At 35.4% G+C, this 23,579-nt stretch overlaps 1 protein-coding gene across 1 annotated transcript in view; it reads right to left on the bottom strand.

Moving 5' to 3' along the window:
- The window catches only part of LOC139118316 (uncharacterized protein DDB_G0284459-like), a 57,025-nt gene that overhangs the window by 19,447 nt on the left and 13,999 nt on the right, over positions 1 to 23,579 (bottom strand). The window contains exons 7-12 of the mRNA XM_070681569.1: positions 14,024 to 14,119; positions 12,328 to 12,353; positions 7,289 to 7,379; positions 6,742 to 6,937; positions 5,378 to 5,605; positions 1,723 to 1,838 (exon numbers count right to left, since the gene is read on the bottom strand). Of these exons, the coding sequence (XP_070537670.1) occupies positions 1,723 to 1,838; positions 5,378 to 5,605; positions 6,742 to 6,937; positions 7,289 to 7,379; positions 12,328 to 12,353; positions 14,024 to 14,119 (753 nt within the window). The remainder of the gene's footprint in view (positions 1 to 1,722; positions 1,839 to 5,377; positions 5,606 to 6,741; positions 6,938 to 7,288; positions 7,380 to 12,327; positions 12,354 to 14,023; positions 14,120 to 23,579) is intronic.

Below are 23,579 nucleotides of genomic sequence, written 5' to 3'. Positions count from 1 at the left end.
ATTTTTCCTGCCCAGGTGCCACCTCAACAAAAAACTACAGCTAACAATAAAAAAGTTGTAAGATGTTGAAACAGTTTACTCTCCTTCCTACAAAGTTGCAATGTATTGAAACAGTTTACTCTCCTTTCTACAAAGTTACAAATTCCCTGGTACGTGGAGCAGACATTGTTGCTGTTCCGTCTGCGGTACATAGAGGCTTTGTTTTGCCTCCGTGAGTCCCGTTCGTCTATCTAGAAGTTTTACCTACTTTGCTAGAATCAAAATTTGGCCTGCAACTACTCAGTTTGATAGTAAAAACCGTATTTTAAAAGGGAAATTTCACAAACGGAGCAATAATACAAAGGAAGAGGAGAAAAACTGAGGTTTTCTGAAAGGTCAAGTCTAGGTCATCTCATCATGTGATGTCATGCATGAAGACCCCTTAAGTGTACAATTATGGTTCAAAAGAGCCACCTAGGGTGGTCCAATAGGTAAAAGGTAATTTTGGTGTCTTCCAATTTAAATGGCATTCAGCTTGACTGTCAGTTTTAAATTAAATTTATTAAGAGTCATTGGCAATGAATATTGTCAACAGTAATTGCAGTAAGCATATCCATTGTCAAATCATCACATTTGTGAATTGCAATTTTGCATGTAAACATTAAAGCAACAATTTATTAAAATTGTTAATTCGGTCTATTTCAAACTGCTATAACCTATACCAGAAATTATGTGATTCTGAATTATTTTAATATTTTTGCAGATTCGACCAGTTTAATGATGTAGAAGTAAACATAACCAGACATTTCTTTATGATATCAAAATATCAAGTGAAAATATATCTGTGTTACAATGATATCATAATCATTAAAACAATGTAATATACTCTCAACAGTGAGTAATTTAAATGAACATATATCATTGTGTCTTGTTTTACAAGAGTTGCAATTGTGTTTGGCAAAACCCTTTGGTCTCAAGAAATTCTCAAGAAAAATACTCATACTCAAAATACTATTCAGCCTGCTTGATCACAACTATGACATACAAGTAACACCGGGGCCAATTGTATCTACACTGCCAGTGTGCTACTAAATGCTTTCTCCTGCACCAGTTTTTTATTCTTGTGGCTAAAACATTTTGGTTATGGAAGACTGCATAAATTTGCCGCATGAGAGGCTTGTAGCTTATGACAAGCTATCATACTGTGAACACTAAATAAATGCCGCAATAATGTTCTCTACCTGTTGTAATATACACTTCACTTTGCTACCAGATTTTTAGAATTCAATCGATACCTTATTTTATTTCTGGTGGTAAAAGTTTACCATCTGAAATGAAAAAGTATTTCTATCCTGGAAATGTCATAAAAACACAGATTATTCAATATAAACTGAATAAACATGTCTTTAATGTAAAAAGTATCAGGAACATCATACAAAACATCTCGATTTGTAAAATTAGGACTCCTGAATGCGGAGAAAGCTGTAATTGCCACGCTTAATTGAGATCATAAACTGGCTAAAAGTTGCTCAAAGCGGCTACAAGATTTTTGATTTGGCTAATCAGTTGGCTAATCATTTGGGTGACTTAGGGGGAGCCCTGACATACATACATACATACATACATACATACATACAGACTAATGACGGACGCCGGACGGATACCCATCCCAATAGCTTCTATAGACTATAGTCTATAGTAGCTAAAAAGATAAGCTAAAATGAAAAATGGTACATAGCTTACTTCAGGTACTTCAATGATGGAGAGTGCACTGTCTAGTCTAAGTTGTGGTTCATGATTTCTTGGACTGAACATCTTGACATATCTTGCATGTTCTTCTTCCAATTCAGCTTCTTCATCTGCAATGTCAAATACAAAATGATAAATATCTATTCAGATGTTTTACATGGTACTAACTGCGAATTCATTGGTCTGAAATTATCAGAAGAAAGAAAATTTAGTCGTAGATTACTTTCCATGACAAATGAGACTGTACAATGTCTAACAAATGGCATAGTCTTTATACCATAGCCATGAAGGACTCCATCATAGCCATGAAGGACTCCATATAGTCTTTATACCATAGCCATGCAAGACTCTTGCATGGCTATGGTATAAAAGACCATATGATGTCTTTCATAGCTATGCTGCATGAGACTGTATGATGTTTTGCCTAAATGGCATATGGCATATGCAGAACTGTCTGTCTTGCATGGCTATGGTATAAAAGGTGTCTTTCATAGCTATGCTGCATGAGATTGTATGATGCTTTGCAAAAATGGCATATGTATGGAACTGTATGTCTTACATGGCTATGGTATGTATGAGAGTAGACTGTACATGTATGTCTTGCATGGTTATGCTATATAGGACCCTATGTTGTCTTACATGGCAATGATATGTATGGGATAGGACTGTACGATATCTTGCATTGATGTGTTTGGGACTGTATGATATCTTGCATTGATGTGTTTGGGACTGTATGATATCTTGCATTGATGTGTTTGGGACTGTATGATATCTTGCATTGATGTGTTTGGGACTGTATGATATCTTGCATTGATGTGTTTGGGACTGTATGATATCTTGCATTGATGTGTTTGGGACTGTATGATATCTTGCATTGATGTGTTTGGGACTGTATGATATCTTGCATTGATGTGTTTGGGACTGTATGATGTCTTGCATTTATGATGTCTTGCATGACAATGGTACAGTACAGATCAGGATTATCTTTCCAAAACACTAACGCTGCGCTAGTGATACTCTAGTGCGGCGTTACAGCAAAGTTAGCACCTGACTGCCTTAATGCACGTGTTCCTCGTTCATCCTCAAATGTATGAGGACACATTGTTCGCTGCTTTAGAGACATTGTTTCAGTCCAATTGTTCAAATCCAAAACACCCCCTTCATACACAGAAATGCAGACAGAGTTTAAAATAAACAATATCAGGGGGCAGTTCTCCGATTTCAATGATCACTTAAGTATCAAATAAAAATACCGCAATCATACGGTGTCGCTCAAATTTGATCAGAATTGGTACATACCAAAGATAAACAATAAGTGTTGTTTCTATCTGTTCAGTGCAGGAAAATTCTACTTTGATGTAATGACAATGATTTCTGCACAGTAAAACCAGAAAAACAACAAGAAATATTTAAACCAGAAAAACAAGAATGACAAAAGTAAATAAGGTCTGAAACTTTAGGTACTGGAGGTCAACTTTAGCAACATGCATAGCAGAAACAGCTAGTCCCTCTTAGTTTGAGCATAGACAGTCTTCCCCCCTCTACTGTCTATGGTTTGAGCAGGTCTGTTAATATGTCACAATTCATAAACAATAACAGGAAATGACTAATTAGCTGTTTCAGTTACTGCCACAACTCCCACACATACTAGGTACCCTGCATACAAACAGGTTAAAGGTAAAAAATCTCTTACTCAGATTTGTGGGCTGTTTCAATTACTGCCACCACTCCTGCACATTTGCAGGATTTCCCCCTTTTCTTACCTCATTTGCATATTTTTGACACTGTGACATGTTCATTTGAACAAATTCACATCTCAACCCCTGCATCTACCTGTACACCAAATACTGACATGGTAGCTTTGGCGGTATGGGAGCCTTTGCGTGTGACGGACATACATCCGCACATACATAACCACATACAGACACCATCGACTCACCATATAAGCTTTTTGGTATTTATATAAATACCAAATATGAGCTAAAATGATTGTGCTTTATTTGCTACCCCATGCCTTTGTATAATTTGCGAGCAGTTAGTAAACAACTGTGTTCCATGAACAGCTCTTGGTGTCACCACTGCCAAATCATAGTGTGTATGTATTGTCTAAAATTCATTGACTGATACAAATCTTTGTTGGAGGGAAGCCTTGTAAACTGTTATGATTTAAGCCTTACACTATTTATGATAAATGATGATTACCACTATGGCTGTGCTGTTGGAATTTGATAATACCATGCAAAGATTTCCTCTTTGACCTCAAAGGCAGCTGATGTTGTCGTGAATGTTGTGAAGATCAGTGGAAATTACTAGTAAGTTACCTCATGGACGTAAAATAAAATTACTGCGTCTATGGTCACCAACAACTCACCTTAAAGCCAAACAAAACTCGATAGCTTTGATTTGTTCACACACAAAGGAATTTAGACTATAGACCAATACTTTTACTTTCATACAAATGTATCAACTGTTCCATCACATTAGTCTGGTCATTGACATGACTAATTGATTGATTATCACAGCAAATATACCTTCTGTATGAATGAAAAACTGAGCCATAGCTGTTTGACTCAACAAGGTTGCTTTCTAGGAAAGATGAGGCCTGGTTGACTTGATATCAAAACGTGTGAGTATTAGTGGCTGATTAAATTATTAATCACTACCTCTCTAAGCAAATCACTCCAGGCCAGATGTGGTACCCATTGTTTACCCATTGTAAAGGGTTTTGTGCAGTCAGATGCCATTCAAAAGTTCAAAAGTTGAGTTTGTTTATGAAATTTGACCTTGTGTTTCACTGTACACAGGGGAAAGATAAAAGTCCCCTGGTGTTGGGAGGGTTTTTTGTGCCACGGTTTACCTTATTTGATTTTATTAATTTTGACTGTGATATTTCAAATAAAGAGTTCAACTCCACACCGTCTGACTGCTTTATATATTACCGACAAGTCCTTATCTCCTCTCCAACTTGTGTATACACCACTGTAATTGCTCCGAAAACATAGCCAACTTGTTAATCCGCTGTCCGTATCAGGGATTAAGTGATTGAGTCAGCACCACAGCCATCCCACAAGCATTAAAATAAGGAAAGGGTTGAAGATCACAACGCTGTTATATTTGGGTGGAGCACACAAATAATTTGATTTGCCAACTCAATAACGCGAATCAGGGCTGATAAGATCAATGAATTGCCAATCATTACAGTAACAGTGTTGGAGATCTGCCACTGCCAAATACACTGGTACAGGCAGATGAATGACTACAACATCCTTTACTGTTTAATGGAGATATGGAGACTACATGTCTTCAATGCAAAAAATAATCTTTATGATGTTATGTGACAAGTACGATTCCATATAAATAGATACAGAAATTGCAAGATTTTAGGCCATTGACAATAACTGATTACCTATAGATTTACATATTCAAAAATGCTTGGTAACAAACTTTGCATAAATGAAAATAATTATTTTGGAAGTTGGAAATTAGATGCTATAATACCACTAGAACTGATTTGATGCAATAATTCATAGAGCATAAAACAAGTTCTGAATGCAATATACCTCTGACATAGACTAGGCGATACCCAACACTGATGTATTGAAAACACTGTGTGGTGTTTTTTACAATTATATGATCACATGAAGCCTACCTGATAAATTGCTAAAGGCTGACTGAAGCCTTGAGCTCAAGACAGATCTAGTGGATGGTGTTGTACTACCAGTCAACCTTGGTGTATGCATAGGATCTAGTTCTGTTCTTCTGTGTTTTTTCAACATTAATCTATCAGCATAACTCAGAGAATGTTGTTTGAATTCAATATCTACGGTTGGTGTAACACTAGCCCTTGCTGGATCTGTCTCCATTGATGCTTCCGTTACTGCAAAGCAAAGCAAAATAGAGTTTGTCTGTGTCAGGTACATAGAACAGCACTAATAAAGTCTAATGATCTTTTTGCCACAACATTCATCATATTAAACAATAAACAATGGTTATCTTGTAATCAGTTATAATCAGACATTCCGAGCTTCATGATATGTGCAATTATTTCAATAGTATTACTCCAGAATAAACGGACACAATTTGTTTCACTGATTCAGTATCCCAAAGAGAGCCCGTTATGTTGGTATAAATGAGCCCATGTGTACAAACGATTATGGAAATACATGTTTTACTGTTCGCATTTGTGCCCATGGCTTTGTCTGCACTGTGGTCTATTTATTCTGGGTTTAACCTATTGTAATACTGTAACATTGATTTCTTGAAAGAGACAGATCTGGCAATATTCCATGTTAACTTCTATCATAACATCTGGACTTTCACTCCATCTTTCTGAAGAAAACAAATGTTAACATTCAGAATATAAACTGTTGAAGATGGAAAGACAACAAAAACACTGGTAATAGAGTTACAGAGTGCATACGTGTGCAGTTTGTACATCATGTACAAATGAGAAAATAATTTTTCATTTGTATAACTGTCGCAAACACTATCCAAATCTTAATATCATGGCTGCTCTAGATAAACTAAATTCTACATTTCCATGAAATGCCTTGTACATTTTCATGTGCACATGGTCCAATTTATCCCTTTTCCTGCCAAGTCCATATTTCACCATCAGGTCAAGATGGTTAAAATTAATGAAACACAACATATTCCATATGATGTATTTTAACATAATAATGTACATTTGAAAGCTGTTGAAAACAAAAATACTGTAAACTTGATTTTTTTGGGACTAAAGATGCTATAACAGACCAAGCCAAGTGGGTGAAAGTACGTCATGTTTTGGCTCAATACTGCTTTTTACTGACTTGGCTGATGGGGAAGTGATACTTTCAGGCAGGAAAAGGGTTAAATTTTAAACAGTCACAATGGGATTGAAATGTGCTTTTTTTCAATGATTAAGCTGGTTGTCAAAACAAACTTTTTCAAGGACATCTAACTGCTTCAATACATTTTGCATGACACATAAAGATCAGCCGACACAACACTGACAGCATACGAGATACAAACCTGTTGGTTTGGATATTGGAGTAGCACTTTGTGGAGATGAATTTGATGAACTTTGTTTTCGACTTTGTCTCCATTCTGCCAATGCAGCAGCAAAAGCAGCAGCATTTTCTTCTTCATTGTAAGTACCATGTAATAAATCCCCACCAGTTTTTGGTGACGATGTACTGCCGTTGGAATTAGAACCTTCAAGTCTCTGCTAAATTATACAACAATGCAATCTTATTTATAATGAAATACTCTACACATATCAGAGATATATATGCAATGTTTGTTGTCACTACAGCATTTAGTAGATCATACAAATGCCTGAAGGTTCCATAGTTTATAAAATGATGGAGGGGGTGGGGCAGGTTCCATAGTTTATATAATGATGGGGGGGGGGCAGTCAAAATATTTTCTGACTACAAGTATAACCAAGCATCTTTATCCCTTGCAATTCACATAAGATGCACAACAACAATAAAATTACTGTTTTCCTTTTAACATTGCATGTGATTGTTTAATGTCATTCTTGACTGAAATAAACAGTGTATCTTTGAACACTCACTTGTGGTTTGGTTACTGATGGAAGATACTCTTTACTGTGTGATGTTCTTATACTACCACCACTGGTTGTCATGTTTTTAGAGGTTGATACACTGTAACAAAAATTAGTATATGCAATAATATTATTACACTACACAATACTTATTAAAAGTAAAAGTTGATTAGAAATCAAAAAGCTGTGTTTTCATCAACAAAGCATCTATACTATGTTACAAAATTTGAATTACAGGACATTTCCTATGTTCTGAAAAAAACACAAAATAATGTCTGTGGATTATTTTTCAAAAAAATAGTGTCAATGACACTGTGCTCCCATTTTACAGAGATACTAAGTACTAGTACACACATGACATTGCATTCTTACAGGTTGATTACTAAAAAAAATTCCATTGCAAGTCCAAATTAATCTTATACCCTAGCAATATGAAATGCTCCATCTCATAATGACTTTTACACATCTGACAGAAAACACCCTTAGGATCAAGACTATCATGTTTTAAAGTAATCCAACAAATACTTTGGGAGAAAATGATTTTTTGACAAAAAATGGGAAAAATTGCCCCAAAAATACAAATATGAAAATTTCACCATAATTTGGACAAATCTGACAAAGTCCAACCCTAGGATCATACATACAAGTTTTCAGAAAAGAAGATTTTTTAACAAAAAAGGGGAAAATCGCCCAAAAAATACAAATTTCAAAATTTCACCACAATTTGAAGAAATGTTACTAAAGTCACTATAAAGAGCCTGCATATCAAGTTTCAACCAAATCTGGCCAGTGGTTACAGAGTTTTAGCAATTTGCAGAATTTTTCCCTTTTTTCCCCTCATTTGCATATTTTTGACTTTGACATGTTCATTTCAACAGATTCACATCTCCACCCCTGGGTGCAACTGTCCACCAAATACTAAGATGGTAGGAGCTGCGGTTTAGGAGGTTTTAATGTGGACGGACATACATCCGCTATAAATAGCACATGAGGAATCTTACAGCCCAGCTTTACCATAAAAATAGCGTCAATGACACTGTAGCTCCCATCCTGGACTATTTAGTGTTTGTTCTCTTGTCAGATATTTGAACATGTGTGAAAGGGATAAAGTGCATGAAGTGAAAATACTTAAATGAAATGTACTGGAGACAGTGAAATATGTTTAATGTAATTATTCAGAATATAAAATGGAAAAAATACAGAATGAGATATATCGAATACTGTGATACAACCATTAACTCAACAAGTCATTTACAATGACATAGTCCCCACTTGTAATAGGAGTATTAGTCTTGATGGGGCAGGAAAATATGGTCATTAAGAAGTATCACTGGAGTGTATATGTTGAGATCTATGGGCACATAGGTCTATGTTGTTGTTCCCAATTTGAAACACATGTGGCATGTCTATTTATGGTTCTAAATCGGGAAAAAAGATCAGACCTCTAGCAGTATTGGCCAGCCAAGAAATACATATGCGCATTATAAATGAGGTACAAGATGTGACATCTTAAGGTCTAATATCCTATCAAAATTGGAGGGTATAGAACTTGTGGTTACTGAAATATGCATATATATGTATAATCAAGGTCAAAGGTCATCGAGGTCACATGACATTTTGAAAAAAAAAATTATATTGCTAATTAATCCCTATATGCCAAAAAATCAGATCTCTAGCTCTATTCGCTTGCACAGAATTAGATGTGTACATAATTAATGAGGTAAAGCGTGTGTTGTCAAAAGGTCTCCCATCCTACTAAATACAAAGGACATAACACTTATTTATTGACATAAACATATATTTTAGGTAAAGGTCATCGAGGTCACATGACATTTGGTCAAATAATTTCTCTCCTATAGTTATCCCTATATACCAAAAATCAGACATCCAGCTCTATTGGCTCGCTCAGAATGAGATATGCGCATAATTATTAAGGTACAGTATGTGGCGTCATAAGGTGTCCGATCATACCAAACATGAAGGGTGTAGCACTTGTGGTTACCGAGTTATGGAAAAATATGTATATTTGAGGTCAAAGGTCACCGAGGTCACGTGACATTTTGTCAAAAAAATTGTTTTGCTAAGTTATCCCTACATACCAAAAATCAGACCTCTAGCTCTATTGGCTCGCTCAAAATTAGATATGTGCATAATTAATGAGGTACAATATGTGGCGTCATAAGCTCTCCCATCATACCATACATGAAGGGTGTAGCACTTGTGGTTACTGAGTTATGGACAAACATGTACATTTGAGGTCAAAGGTCATCCAGGTCACGTGACATTTTGTCAAAAAAAATTGTATTGCTAAGTTATCCCTATATACCAAAAATCAGACCTCTAGCTCTATTGGCTCGCTCAAAATTAGATATGCACATAATTAATGAGGTACGATATGTGGCGTCATAAGGTGTCCCATCATACCATACATGAAGGCTGTAGCACTTGTGGTTACTGAGTTATGGACAAATATGTATATTTGAGGTCAAAGGTCACCGAGGTCACGTGACATTTTGTCAAAAAAATTGTTTTGCTAAGTTATCCCTATATACCAAAAATCAGACCTCTAGCTCTATTGGCTCGCTCAAAATTAGATATGTGCATAATTAATGAGGTACAATATGTGGCGTCATAAGGTGTCCCATCATACCATACATGAAGGCTGTAGCACTTGTGGTTACTGAGTTATGGACAAATATGTATATTTGAGGTCAAAGGTCACCGAGGTCACGTGACATTTTGTCAAAAAAATTGTTTTGCTAAGTTATCCCTATATACCAAAAATCAGACCTCTAGCTCTATTGGCTCGCTCAAAATTAGATATGCACATAATTAATGAGGTACAATATGTTGCGTCATAAGGTGTCCCATCATACCATACATGAAGGCTGTAGCACTTGTGGTTACTGAGTTATGGACAAATATGTATATTTGAGATCAAAGGTCATCAAGGTCACATGACATTTTGTCAAAATATCCGAGATATATGCGTGAACGGATGGACGAACAGACGGACATGACCCAATCTATAAGCTCACTGGACTTCATCTGTGGGGACTAAAAATTGTGTCACTGCATCCTTTTTGCAATATGAATACGATGAGAAACTAAATTTTTATTTTTCGTGGCCTTATACATGGGAGTCTATGGAGATCTGCCTTATACATGGGAGTCTATGGATGGTAAACTAAAAATATGCAAATTTCACCACGATTTGCCCAAATTTGGGAAAGGTCACTCCTATGCACTTCCATACCAAGTTTCAAATCAATCGGACTTGTGGTTTCAGAGCAGGAGATTTTTTGACCAAAAATGGGAGAAAATTACAAAAAAATTCATGAAAAATAGCAAGTCCAAGATACTGACCCAAGATGTGCACAATCATTTCATGTCAGCCCAAAGTACTTACATGCTAATTTTTCATGTAATCTGCTCAGTGGTTATTGAGTTTTTTCAATTTTGACTGTTTTTACATTTTTTCATTTAATTTGCATATTTTTGGCAATGACAACTTCATTTGAACAAAATCTCATCTACAGCCCATCATCCATGTACACACCAAATATCAAGATGAAATGTACAGCGGTTTTGGAGTTTTTGATGTTGACGGACAGACATACAGACATACAGACATACAGACATACAGACATACAGACGTACAGACATACAGACATACATACATACAGACATTTCCCTAGCCTATAAGAATAGCTTCCATTGCCATATATACATATGGCTATGGGAGCTAAAAACCCTATCACTTTATCACTCTTTTAATTGACCACTCTATTTTTTTCCTCAAAAAGTAATTTTATTTTATCCTCACCAAGTCAACCATAAATGGAAATTAGAACTTTCTCTATCTCTATTTATTTGACCAACCTATCATGACAAACTATTATGAGTAATTTCTTTTAGGTAACATAAAGAGAACAATACATGACGGATCAGAATATGTCAAAGTTGGGATTCAGGAAAGTTGCCTTTACATGTTTTAATCATCCAAGATGGTAAGCATTTCACTATGAACTGTCAAAAAGTTTAACTTTCTAATAATTCTATAATAAAATTATTTTGGCTTTATTTTTTTCCTAATTAATTCAATTATTTAAAATCATATTAATTATTTTTTTCTGGGTTAATTGATAGGGTTATACAGTACAAGAGTTACATACAATGCAAGTCAAATTCAGTTAAAACATTACTGTCTAACATTGCATCATTCCTATAAATAAAACCTCAGCCTGGAACAGCACAATCATAATCTGCTCATTTACACAGGCAGTACTTGACTTTGAAAGAATGACCTACTACATTTCACCTGTGTACCAAATTTGAAAGCATGGCAAAAAGTACCACAAAATTTGCAAATTTCGCCTTGAGTTCATCAAGTCATCTTCAGGTCACTCCCAGAAACATGCACACCCAATTAGAAAGTAATGGCATACAAAGTTTCAAAGAAGATTTTTTTAAAACAAAAATGGCAAAAATTGCCCAAAAATACAAATACGCAAATTTTACCATAATTTTGATGAATTTTATTTTGAGTTTTCTCAAGGCACTCGCACGCCAAATTTTAAAGCGATCTGACCATTGGTTTAAGAGAAAAAGATTTTTTACTAAAATGGCAAAAAAAGAAAGAAAAAATTCATTAAAAATAGAAAGCATCAAATATTGACATCAAATCTATATGTTTATATGAGTTGGGCCTAAGGTACCTAAAAACCAAATATAACAATGATCAGATGAGTAGTTCCTGAGTTATTGACTTTTGACCATTTTCGCCCGTTTTTCTACCTCATTTGCATATCTATGAAACTACAAAGTTCATTTTCACAACGGCACATCTACACCATATTCATCACTACACCAAAAATAAGCTAATATGTGCAGCGGTTCGTGAGTTTTTGCGTTGGACGGACAGACATCCATCCATACAGACAGACAGACATCTCACATACAGACTTTTTTCAACCATATAACCTCCCAATTGCCATATATGTATGGCAAATGGGAGCTAAAAATGATGTAAACATGATGATCCATACCTGTCATAGCTTTTACTGCGGTTTGCCTGGGTAGATGAAAGGAATGAAAAAATTCATCATTAATGGCAATGTTAAAAATGCTAATGAGAAATTCCATAAATTTTCACATTTTTTTAACTCTCGTAAACTTTGCATTTATATGATTGTGACAGTGATAGTTTGATCATCAGTTATGCTCATTTGCATGATACCAGTTATTCTATTATCTTTGTTCAAACAAACTTGGAGATATGTAGGTCTTTAGCAGATACTGAAGTCAAAGAGAGAAAACTGTCTGTGCGTAGAACTTTGATTATTTTGCTCTATTAAATTTTTCATGAAGTTTGTTTGATACGAGATACTACTGATATTGTTTGGCATGTTGAAAGGTACTGAGTGAATGGGTGACCATGCATAATTGACCCCAGTTTTGGACATAATAAATGAAACCATCGCGAAAATGAATTAATGGTCATGACCATTAATTCATTTTCGCCATGGTTTTATTTAATTTGTCTAAAACCGGGGTCGAATACATGCATGATAACCCATTCACTCAGTACCTTTCAACATGTCAAACAATATAAGTAGTATCTCGTATCAAACAAAATTCATGAAAAACGAGCTACATTGTGCCTTTAATGATTTATTTTGCTCTTTTGCTACTTACTCATCCGATCAATTTGATATAACTAAATCTAAAATTTGCATCAGAAAAGAATATTTCTGCACTGTAAAAAACTCGTGGGGTAAGCAGTTTATAAGACTAAAAAATTTACAATTTTGGACCATTTTTGCAGTAATTTGCTTATTTTAGTATCAGCCATTTATTCAATATTGATTGAATGAACATGCATCTAATTGCCTCTAAGAACATCCCAGCTGACTTTTTAAGTTAAAGAAATTTGAACATTTTGGGTTTAGCATTTTTTACAATATTTTAAAGATTTACTTTGCTCATTTGTATAATAATCATTTTATCAACTTGGTTTGCACAATTTTAGAGTTGCATAAACTGAAATATACCCACACCATGCCAAAGTTCAAAGTCCTAAGGACCATAGTTTTTTAGTTCGTAATTTTTGACCATTTTGCACATTTGCTTATCAGTAATTCTACTAAACTTGTTTTGAAAAAAAAAATTGATTGTATCCAAACACTGTTAGGAATATTGTAAAGCAATTGTTGGGAAAGTAATTTGTGGGCTTGGCATTTTTTACTATTTATTTTCAATTGGTACAATTTTTGCTGATTGGCATATTTAGTCATGTGATCAACTTGGTTTGAACATACCACAATCTACATCAAAATTGGAAACTTTTGCACAAACAAAGTTCCACCGCAAGAGCTTGATTTATGAACTTAGAAATTCCATCAATGACCCAATATCCATGTACACACCAAATTTCCAGCTGATATGTGCCACCATTTCAAAGAAAATCCCAGTGGCTGGACAGATGACAGACATACATACATACATACAGCTACAACACCAATAGCTTCTGTTGCTAAGTAACAGGAAGCTAGAAATCAGCAACAATAAAAACTTCAAAATTTACAATAACTGTGACATTGATGGGTTCATTACTCTCTTTCAAGTCAATGCAATAAATGTATGTAGATACAGCATAGGCTCATCAGTCTCATCAGAAATAGCTGACGAGAGTTTCCATGAAATGAAGAAGTGATGTGATGTATTAAATTGTAAATGACTTACTTGGAATGGAACTGATCTGTGTTTTCTAAGAGCACCTTTCAGATGAAACTGAGCAAAACAGCCTGCACAATAGTCTTCGCCACACTCCATACATGACTACAAAACAAGAACAACACAGACAGAAGATTACATTTCAAGCAAGAACAATAAGTTCTCAACATAATTCTTGAAACTTTCGCAAAGAATACTTGCAGATATAAAAAAATATTTAACATTGATTAAGATTGTTAAGAACAGGCGGTCTCTACACCTAATTGTGAAAGATACTACAGATAAGTGTTACCTCATTTCAGTATGGCTGATTCTTAAGACATTAATTTTATTGACAAAAATTTCAATTATATGTAAAAGCAGCACAACTGCTGTCAGTTTGATCATTAAGGTAAAGGGCGACTAATTCGGATGCGCACACGCTTTACAACGTTTCTGTGCAGATTTAACTCCAGCCTGCCGCAAATGGGTTATTTTGTAGCGCATGTATTTAACATCACCTGTCATTGTTGAAATTGCGCTTTTACCTAATTTTTTGACCCAGTGTCTTAGAAATACATGTGACCTTGTCATAACCTTGTCATATTTTGACCCCCTAGGAAGCTGGTTTTTATTCAATATGAGCGAAAAATTAACATTTCTCTCCCATTTATATGGCGCAAATTACCCATTCACCTGAAGATATTGTAAAAAGTAGCGTGGTGACACCCTTTTATTAAAAGTGTAAACTAAATGGTATTATGTCAGGAGTTTATTCGCCAAGTTTGGTCAAAATGACACCATTCAAAGCGACAGGAAGAAAGTTCGAAAATTATGTAGTGATATAATTTCCATATCGTCATTTTGTAATCGATACTTATGTTAAAATTTCTTTACAAACATCATGAAAACTATACATTCGATAGATATAGATCTTAAGTCTTGGTATTTATTAAAATTAACTCATTTGCTAAGCGTTTTATAATTGCTTTCTTTAGTTTAAGTGAATTATATCATTTTTATTTATTTCTAACGACGCCATTTTAACGTCCGTTTCCATGGAAACAAGCATGGTGACCCTCATTTTTTATTTCATTTTTGCACTTGCACAACTTCCAAGAATATTTGTGCAAAGTTTCAAGAAAATGACACCACAACTTAATTTTGACGTAATTCGTAGTACTTCACCTTAATTTGTGACTAAAGCTGACCTGATGTTTGATTTGTAGGGTGTACTCATAGTTAGTGACAACAGCAAAATGATTTCACCATCTGGGGACCAGTATTGCAGTTTTATGACTATCTCTCCAACTGTAAATTTTATCACCACATTTTGGTCATTTTCCCATCTGACATGAGCCTTACTGTTTACAGTGAGTATTGTGTCTGTGTACTTGCTCAACAAATTCAATTTGAAAGCTGTCTCATTTTGTGCTTATAATCATGGAGCAATTCTGCATGAGTAGGATCCATTGTGCATGCTCTATACCTAACGTTAACCTTCCATTGTTGGAGGTCAGTGGAAGTATGTGAGACAAGTCATCGTTGATGACACAGTCCCAGTGTTCGAAATAATCGGTGGCAATGGTGGCATTTGCCACCAAAAACTGTCAATCTGCCACCAAAATTTTTTTCTGGTGGTATTTTTCTGCCACTAAATTTTGGGTCATCATTGTCATCGATCCTACGGGTTGAATAAAGGAACACTGAAGGAACACGCGTTGTCTGAGGGCGCGGACAAACTCATTAGCAAAAAAAACAAACAAACTAATTGCGACAATTTGGCATGAATGAAAACATAGCGTGAATCCAAACTTGTGATTGGCTAATCTCCATATCGATGACAGCAGCTTTTGTACACTTGGCATGTTGTTGCCCTCTGTGATAGCCGCATGTGCAATCATATGGCACAAGATAAAAGCATGTTGTTACATTTTGAAAACAAAGCCAAACTGCAGCCTGCATGAATGAAATAATAATAAATACTTGCAATTCATTAGCCAGTACAGGGCTAAAAAATTCCTATCGCCCGATGCCCGTGGCTAGTGAATTTTGCGTTCGGGCAAGTAAAATCAATATGCTTCCCGTCCGACGGGCAAGTGCACCAGCGGTTGAATTAACTAAGCTCTGGACAATTCAAGCTTGAAAACGTATTTCATTAGTCTGTACACGCCTACAATCATTGTAAGTCCTTCAACTCTCAGAAGTTTTTTTTCTGAAAACCCTTGAAAATCCGCTCGACATTGCAAAATAATCGTTCTTGCTGTTGTAGAACACAAAAAGTCGTAAAATAGAGTTTTGCGACATGTTCTCTCCGACGACACGGAGTGAACTCACAGTTTCGTATGTGTGCCGTAAAGTGGTGTGCTCTTGACAGTGGTTGCCATTGTCTTTGTGCAAGTGTGTGAGTCGTATGACAGTCGACCGGCTTCACGCGATAGTGTAATTGCATGATCATGTGCTTGATAAATGGATGTAAACTTATTCGAAGCCATGGATCTCGGCAATGCTTACTGTTCAACGTAAATCAACCCCCAGTTGAAAAAGTATAAGTTTACATCATGACCATGACCTTGGTTGTTAGGGATCGGCTCTCACTTACAGAAAACAAATCTGCACTGAAGAGTAACGAAAACGAAACTTGAATCTGCTCTCTTGACGAATACATTTATCAAAATAAAACTTTGAAAGACTGCTGTGCTCAGTCAGCAAACATGTTAACAGGTAAAAGGGTTGCAGATGTACATGTGCGTATGCATTGGCAGATAAACACTAGCAGAGCAGTTGTTTGTGATCTCAGCTTGATAATAAAGAGCAGCAGCCAGCCATGCAATCACACAATCTTATTACTCTTAGGCAAAGATTTTAATTTGGATTAGGTTATGGAAAAATTCAAAATTCAAAGATGTTTTCTAGATGGCCAAATCTACAGAAAAGACTAAAGTATTCTCACATTTCTTCTGCGACATTTCAGATTTGGTAATAGTCCTTCATTTTAACCAGATGTAGTTCATATCTGAATCTGTTTTTTCCCTCTTTAAATTCACTTCATATGGCCAAACTTTTGCTTTCTGTTACAAATTACTGGTACAGTTATTAGAAATTTAGGGCAAGTAATTTTTCCTTTCGGGCAAAAAATGAAATTCCCACGGTTAGTAAGTTTGAAAATTTTTTTTCGAGGCCTGCAAGTATGGGTTTACTTTTTGTGACGTGTACTCACCATATTTTCAAGAATTTATAAATTAGAATGAGTTATGTGGCAATGACAAAATGTTGTATTATACCGATCACATGATGTGTTAAACTGCCACCAGATTTTTCATAATTGCCACCTGATTTTATATCCGGTGGCAAACTTTTGCCACAAGAAATAAAAAGGTATTTCTATCCCTGAGTCCCCACATGTTAATGGGTACTTTAATTACAAGTCCTCAGAGAGGATAGAGTCCTCTTCATTAATTAGGTCTGTTATAAAAATACTGCGATACAGATGGGGCTCTATGGCAAAGAATGAGTTCCATGGTGTTGAAAACAAAACCAATGCAGGTCGCTATCCTAGTTACAAAGGGTCATTAACCCTTTGCAGCCCAGCTCATTTGCATTGAGGGCGCTCTGGACTGCAAAGGGTTAAATGAGACAATTAGTAATTAATTGACAGGATGTTGCCAAACACTTTTGCATCCTATCCTAGCACTGACAGATTAACACCGGTACCATATTTCATAAAGTTTGATGCAGTGCTTCTGGACACTCACCCTAAAAACAAAAATATATTATGTAAATGCAAACTAGCAATTAATTTATATTAATGATACTGCTAAGTGTCATTGAATTGTATTTACAACATTATGAGAACAACATCTGTACCAAGTTTCATCAAATTTGACGCAGTAATTGTGGATATATCACTCTAATTAGGAAAGTTTATTACATATGCAATTACAGAACAAGTCATCGTTGATGACCCAGTCCCCGCTTGCTAATGGGTACTTTGATTACAGGTTCTGTGATAAAAATACTTTGATACAGATGGCACTCAATGGCCAAGAATGAGTTCCATGGTGATGAAAAACATAAAACCAATGTAGGCCACTTTCCTAAAGGTCATTAAATGAGTCAACTGGGAATTAGTTGACAGGATGTTGCAAAACATTTTTTCATTCTATCCTAACACTAATAGATAACCAGTACCATATTTCATAAAGTTTAATGTAGTATTTACAACACTATGAGATCAACATCTGTATCAAGTTTCATCAAATTTGACGTTGTATTTGTGGATATATCACTCTAATTAGGAAAGTTCATTACATATGCAATTACAAATTAATTAAAATGACACTGATAAATGTCTTTTTCACTGTTAAAGCAATGTGAGCTTAACATCTGTACAAAGTTTCATGAAATTTGATGCAGTATTTCTGACATATCAACCTAATTATGAAACTTCAATAATTGACATGATACTGCTACATGACGTGAAACAACTGACGAGCATGTATGAAAATGGGTCAATGTCCTTGTACCAACTTTGAATGATACTGGTGGAAATACCTGTATGTCTGAGTTATGGCTCAGTACATGAGAAAATCGTAACAAATTTGCCGCCACGCAGCGATATTTGATCTTACTGTTTAAAAAATCAACACATATATGTATTACATAAGTCAATGTCCAGGTACAAACTTTGAATAAAATCAGTTGAGACTTGCTAGAGTTATGGCTCTCGACATGAAAAAAAATCATAACAAAATTGCTACCATGTGGCCATATCAGACCATATCGAGAAACAAATCAATGTACTTCTGTATACTATAAGTCAATGTCCTTGTACCAACTTTGAATAAATTTGCTTGATACATGTCTGAGTTATTGTTCAGGACATGGAAAGTCGTAAAAAAAATGGCCACAAGGCGGCCATATTGGATCGTATCACAGAACAATTCAATGTGCATAAGTATAACATAGGTCAATGTCCTTGTACCAACTTTGAATAAAATCAGTTGAGATATGCCTGAATTATGGCTTTGTACACGAAAAAATCATAACAAAATGGCCGCCTGGTGGCCATATTGGATCGTATCACAAAACAAATCGACATGCATATATATGACATTGGTCAATGTCCTTGTACCAACTTTGAATAAAATCTGTTGAAACATGTCTGAGTTATGGCGCTGTACATGAAAAAATCGTAATAAAATGGCCGCCTGGTGGCCATATTGGATCGTATCACAAAACAAATCGACATGCATATATATGACATAGGTCAATGTCCTTGTACCAAGTTTGAATAAAATCGGTTGAGATATGCCTGAGTTATGGCACTGTACATGAAAAAAATCGAAACTAAATGGCCGCCTGGCGGCCATATTGGATCGTATCACAAAACAAATCAATGTGCATATATATGACATTGGTCATTGTCCTTGTACCAACTTTGAATAAAATCGGTTGAAACATGCCTGAGTTATGGCGCTGTACATAAAAAATCGTAATAAAATGGCCGCCTGGTGGCCATATTGGATCGTATCACAAAACAAATCGACATGCATATATATGACATAGGTCAATGTCCTTGTACCAAGTTTGAATAAAATCGGTTGAGATATGCCTGAGTTATGGCACTGTACATGAAAAAATCGAAATAAAATGGCCGCCTGGCGGCCATATTGGATCGTATCACAAAACAAATCAATGTGCATATGTATGACATTGGTCATTGTCCTTGTACCAACTTTGAATAAAATCGGTTGAAACATGCCTGAGTTATGGCTCTGTATATGAAAAAATCGTAATAAAATGGCCGCCTGGCGGCCATATTGGATCATATCACAAAACAAATTGACATGCATATCTATGACATTGGTCAATGTCCTTGTACCAACTTTGAATAAAATCGGTTGAAACATGTCTGAGTTATGGCTCCGTACATGAAAAAATTGTAATAAAATGGCCGCCTGGCGGCCATATTGGATCATATCACAAAACAAATCGACATGCATATATATGACATAGGTCAATGTCCTTGTACCAAGTTTGAATAAAATCGGTTGAGATATGCCTGAGTTATGGCACTGTACATGAAAAAATCGAAACAAAATGGCCGCCTGGCGGCCATATTGGATCGTATCACAAAACAAATCAATGTGCATATGTATGACATTGGTCATTGTCCTTGTACCAACTTTGAATAAATCGGTTGAAACATGCCTGAGTTATGGCGCTGTACATAAAAAATCGTAATAAAATGGCCGCCTGGTGGCCATATTGGATCGTATCACAAGCAAATCGACATGCATATATATGACATAGGTCAATGTCCTTGTACCAAGTTTGAATAAAATCGGTTGAGATATGCCTGAGTTATGGCACTGTACATGAAAAAATCGAAATAAAATGGCCGCCTGGCGGCCATATTGGATCGTATCACAAAACAAATCAATGTGCATATGTATGACATTGGTCATTGTCCTTGTACCAACTTTGAATAAAATCGGTTGAAACATGCCTGAGTTATGGCTCTGTATATGAAAAAATCGTAATAAAATGGCCGCCTGGCGGCCATATTGGATCATATCACAAAACAAATTGACATGCATATCTATGACATTGGTCAATGTCCTTGTACCAACTTTGAATAAATCGGTTGAAACATGTCTGAGTTATGGCTCCGTACATGAAAAAATTGTAATAAAATGGCCGCCTGGCGGCCATATTGGATCGTATCGCATAATAAATCGATGTGCATCTGTAGGTCATAGTGCTATGCCTTTGTGCCAAGTTTGAACAAAATCGGTTTGGCAGTGTCTGAGAAACTGTTGATGACGGACGGACGGACGGACGGACGGACGGACGGACGGACGGACACACGGACGGGACCCAATCTATAAGTCCCCGCCGGACTTCGTCCGCGGGACTAATTAATTAACATGACACTGATAATCGTCTTTTTCGCTGTTAAAGCAATGTAAGCTTAACATCTGTACCGAGTTTCATGAAATTTGATGCAGTATTTCTTAACATATCAGCCTAATTACGAATAATTCAGTAATTGACATGATACTGCTATATGCTGTGAAACAAATTGACATGCATACATGTATGTATGACACTGGTCAATGTCCTTTTACCACCTTTGAATGATACTGGTGGAAATTATGACTCTGTACATGAAAAAATCATAACAAAATGTCCACCATGCAGTCATATTTGATCTTACTGTTTAAAAAATCAACATGCATATGTATGACATAAGTCAATGCCCTTGTACCAACTTTGAATAAAATTTCTTGGTAGAAGTCTGAATTATGGTTCCGGACATGAAAAAATCGTAACAAAATAGTCACCACACAGCCATATTTGATCCTATCATAAAACAAATCAATGTGCATATGCATGACATAGGTCAATGTCCTTGTACCAACTTTGAATAAATCTGTTGAGACGTGCCTGAGTTATGGCTAAGGACATGAACAAAATTGTAACACCAAATATGAACTGAAAATGCTCACGTGTTTCATTATGAATTGCAGTTATGTGTGACTTTGAACCTTTGTCACATGTTTGCAACTTCAATGAAAGCATTATGATCAACATAATGAAGAATATTCAAACGAATAAAATCAGTTGATTTTCTGAGTTATGACTCCATACATGAAAAAATTATAACAAAATGGTCGCACGGCAGCCATATTGGATTGTATCACGAAACAAATCAATGTGCATATGTATGACATAGGTCAATGTCCTTGTACCAACTTTGAATAAAGTCTGTTGAGATTTGCCTGAGATATGGCTCCCTCCGTACATGAAAAAATTGTAACACGCACGGCGGCCATATTGGATCGTATCACAAAACATATTGACGTGCATATGTATGAAATGTGAAGTAATCCTTGTACCAAGTTTGAACCAGATATGAACTGTAAATGCTCACGTGTTTCATTATATATATATATGTGTAAATTTGAACCTTTGCCACATGTTTACAACTTCATTGAAATTATTATGATCAACATAATGAACAATAACAAATAAAAAAAAATCACCGCCGATTAATTCTAAAAGGTCATGAAGTATACAAATATGTAATTAGCTGAAATAAAAATATTAAAGTAATTTTACTGCTCTTATTGTATCACCACTTTATATAGCAAGTGTAATTACCGTTGGCCAAGTCCTTCAAGCCATATATGCCGAGCTGTGAAAGCTCATTAGATATGCAAATTATAAATAAGCTGACATGAAAATGTGAAATGACTTTCGATATTGTTTTGATCTAGTACCTGGTATAATCATCAATGTACATAGCATGTTTTGCCAACTTTGATCAAGTAAATCCCGGTATATATCCCTAATAAGCAAAGTTAATTAAATATGTATATTAGGAAGTGGCTTTAGTGAAAATGCTTAGTGATTGTCAGTAATGTTGTATCATGGTATCTGCAATATGTGTAGCAAATTTTGTCAACTTTGGTCAAGTCAATTCAGACATATATCTCTAATTAGGAAAGTTCATTAAATATGCAAATTAGGAATTCGCTGAAGAGAAAATGCTTGATGACTTTCAATAATATTGAATTATAGCGTCTTTAATATACATAGTAAGTTTGATCAATTTTGATCAAGTCCATTAAGATAAATATACCTAATTATGAAAATTCATTTAATATTAAAATTAGGTTTTGGCTGAAGTAAAAATGTCTTTTGACTTTCAATAATGTTATATCACAGTATCTTTGATGTATATAGTAAGTTTCAACAACTACAATCAAGTTAATTCAGATATATATCCCTAATTGGGAAAGTTCATTAAATATGCAAATTCGGAATTGGCTGAAGTAAAATGTTTAATGACTTTCAAAAATGTTGTATCATAGTGGCTTCAATACATGTAGCAAGTTTCATCAACTTTGGTCCAGTCATTTCAAATATATATTCCTAATTAACAAAGTTCATGAAATATGCAAATTGGGAATTGGCTGAAATTAAAACGCTTAATGACTTCCAATAATGTTAAATCATAGTATCTTTAATATGCATACCAAGTTTGGTTAATTTTGATCAAGTCAAATCAGACATATATCCCTAGTTAGGAAAGTTCATTAAATATGCAAATTAGCATTTATCTTTCATGTCACCCTTAATGGTTCCCACTGCTGATATATCTTGGTGTGATCAACATTTGTAGCAAATCTCATCAAATTTTGTGTAGTCGTTTTTAATATATATCCATTTTTTCTAAAATCATTAATTATGCAAATGAGCAAAAAGTATGCAAGCCAGACCCACCAAAAACTAATCAGTTCTTGCCATTTGCTAACTGAATATATGTACCAGATTTGATTCTGATCTGATAAGCCGTTTTTGAGATAATGGACCAACAGACAGACAGACAGACAGACAGACAGACAGACAGACGGACAGACAGACAGACAGACAGACAGACATCGCTGCGACATATGCCCACGTGTGTAAACACGTGAGCCAAGTTTAAATAAAATCATTCCAGGAATCTCTGAGATATCTGCGTGAACGGACAGATGAACACAAGCACGTACGGACATGACCAAACATATAAGTT

This window comes from Ptychodera flava, chromosome 19, assembly GCF_041260155.1.
Source record: "Ptychodera flava strain L36383 chromosome 19, AS_Pfla_20210202, whole genome shotgun sequence".
Classification (NCBI taxonomy): domain Eukaryota; kingdom Metazoa; phylum Hemichordata; class Enteropneusta; family Ptychoderidae; genus Ptychodera; species Ptychodera flava.
Note: the sequence above shows the minus strand (reverse complement) of the source record. Positions and strands in the feature narration are given on the sequence as shown.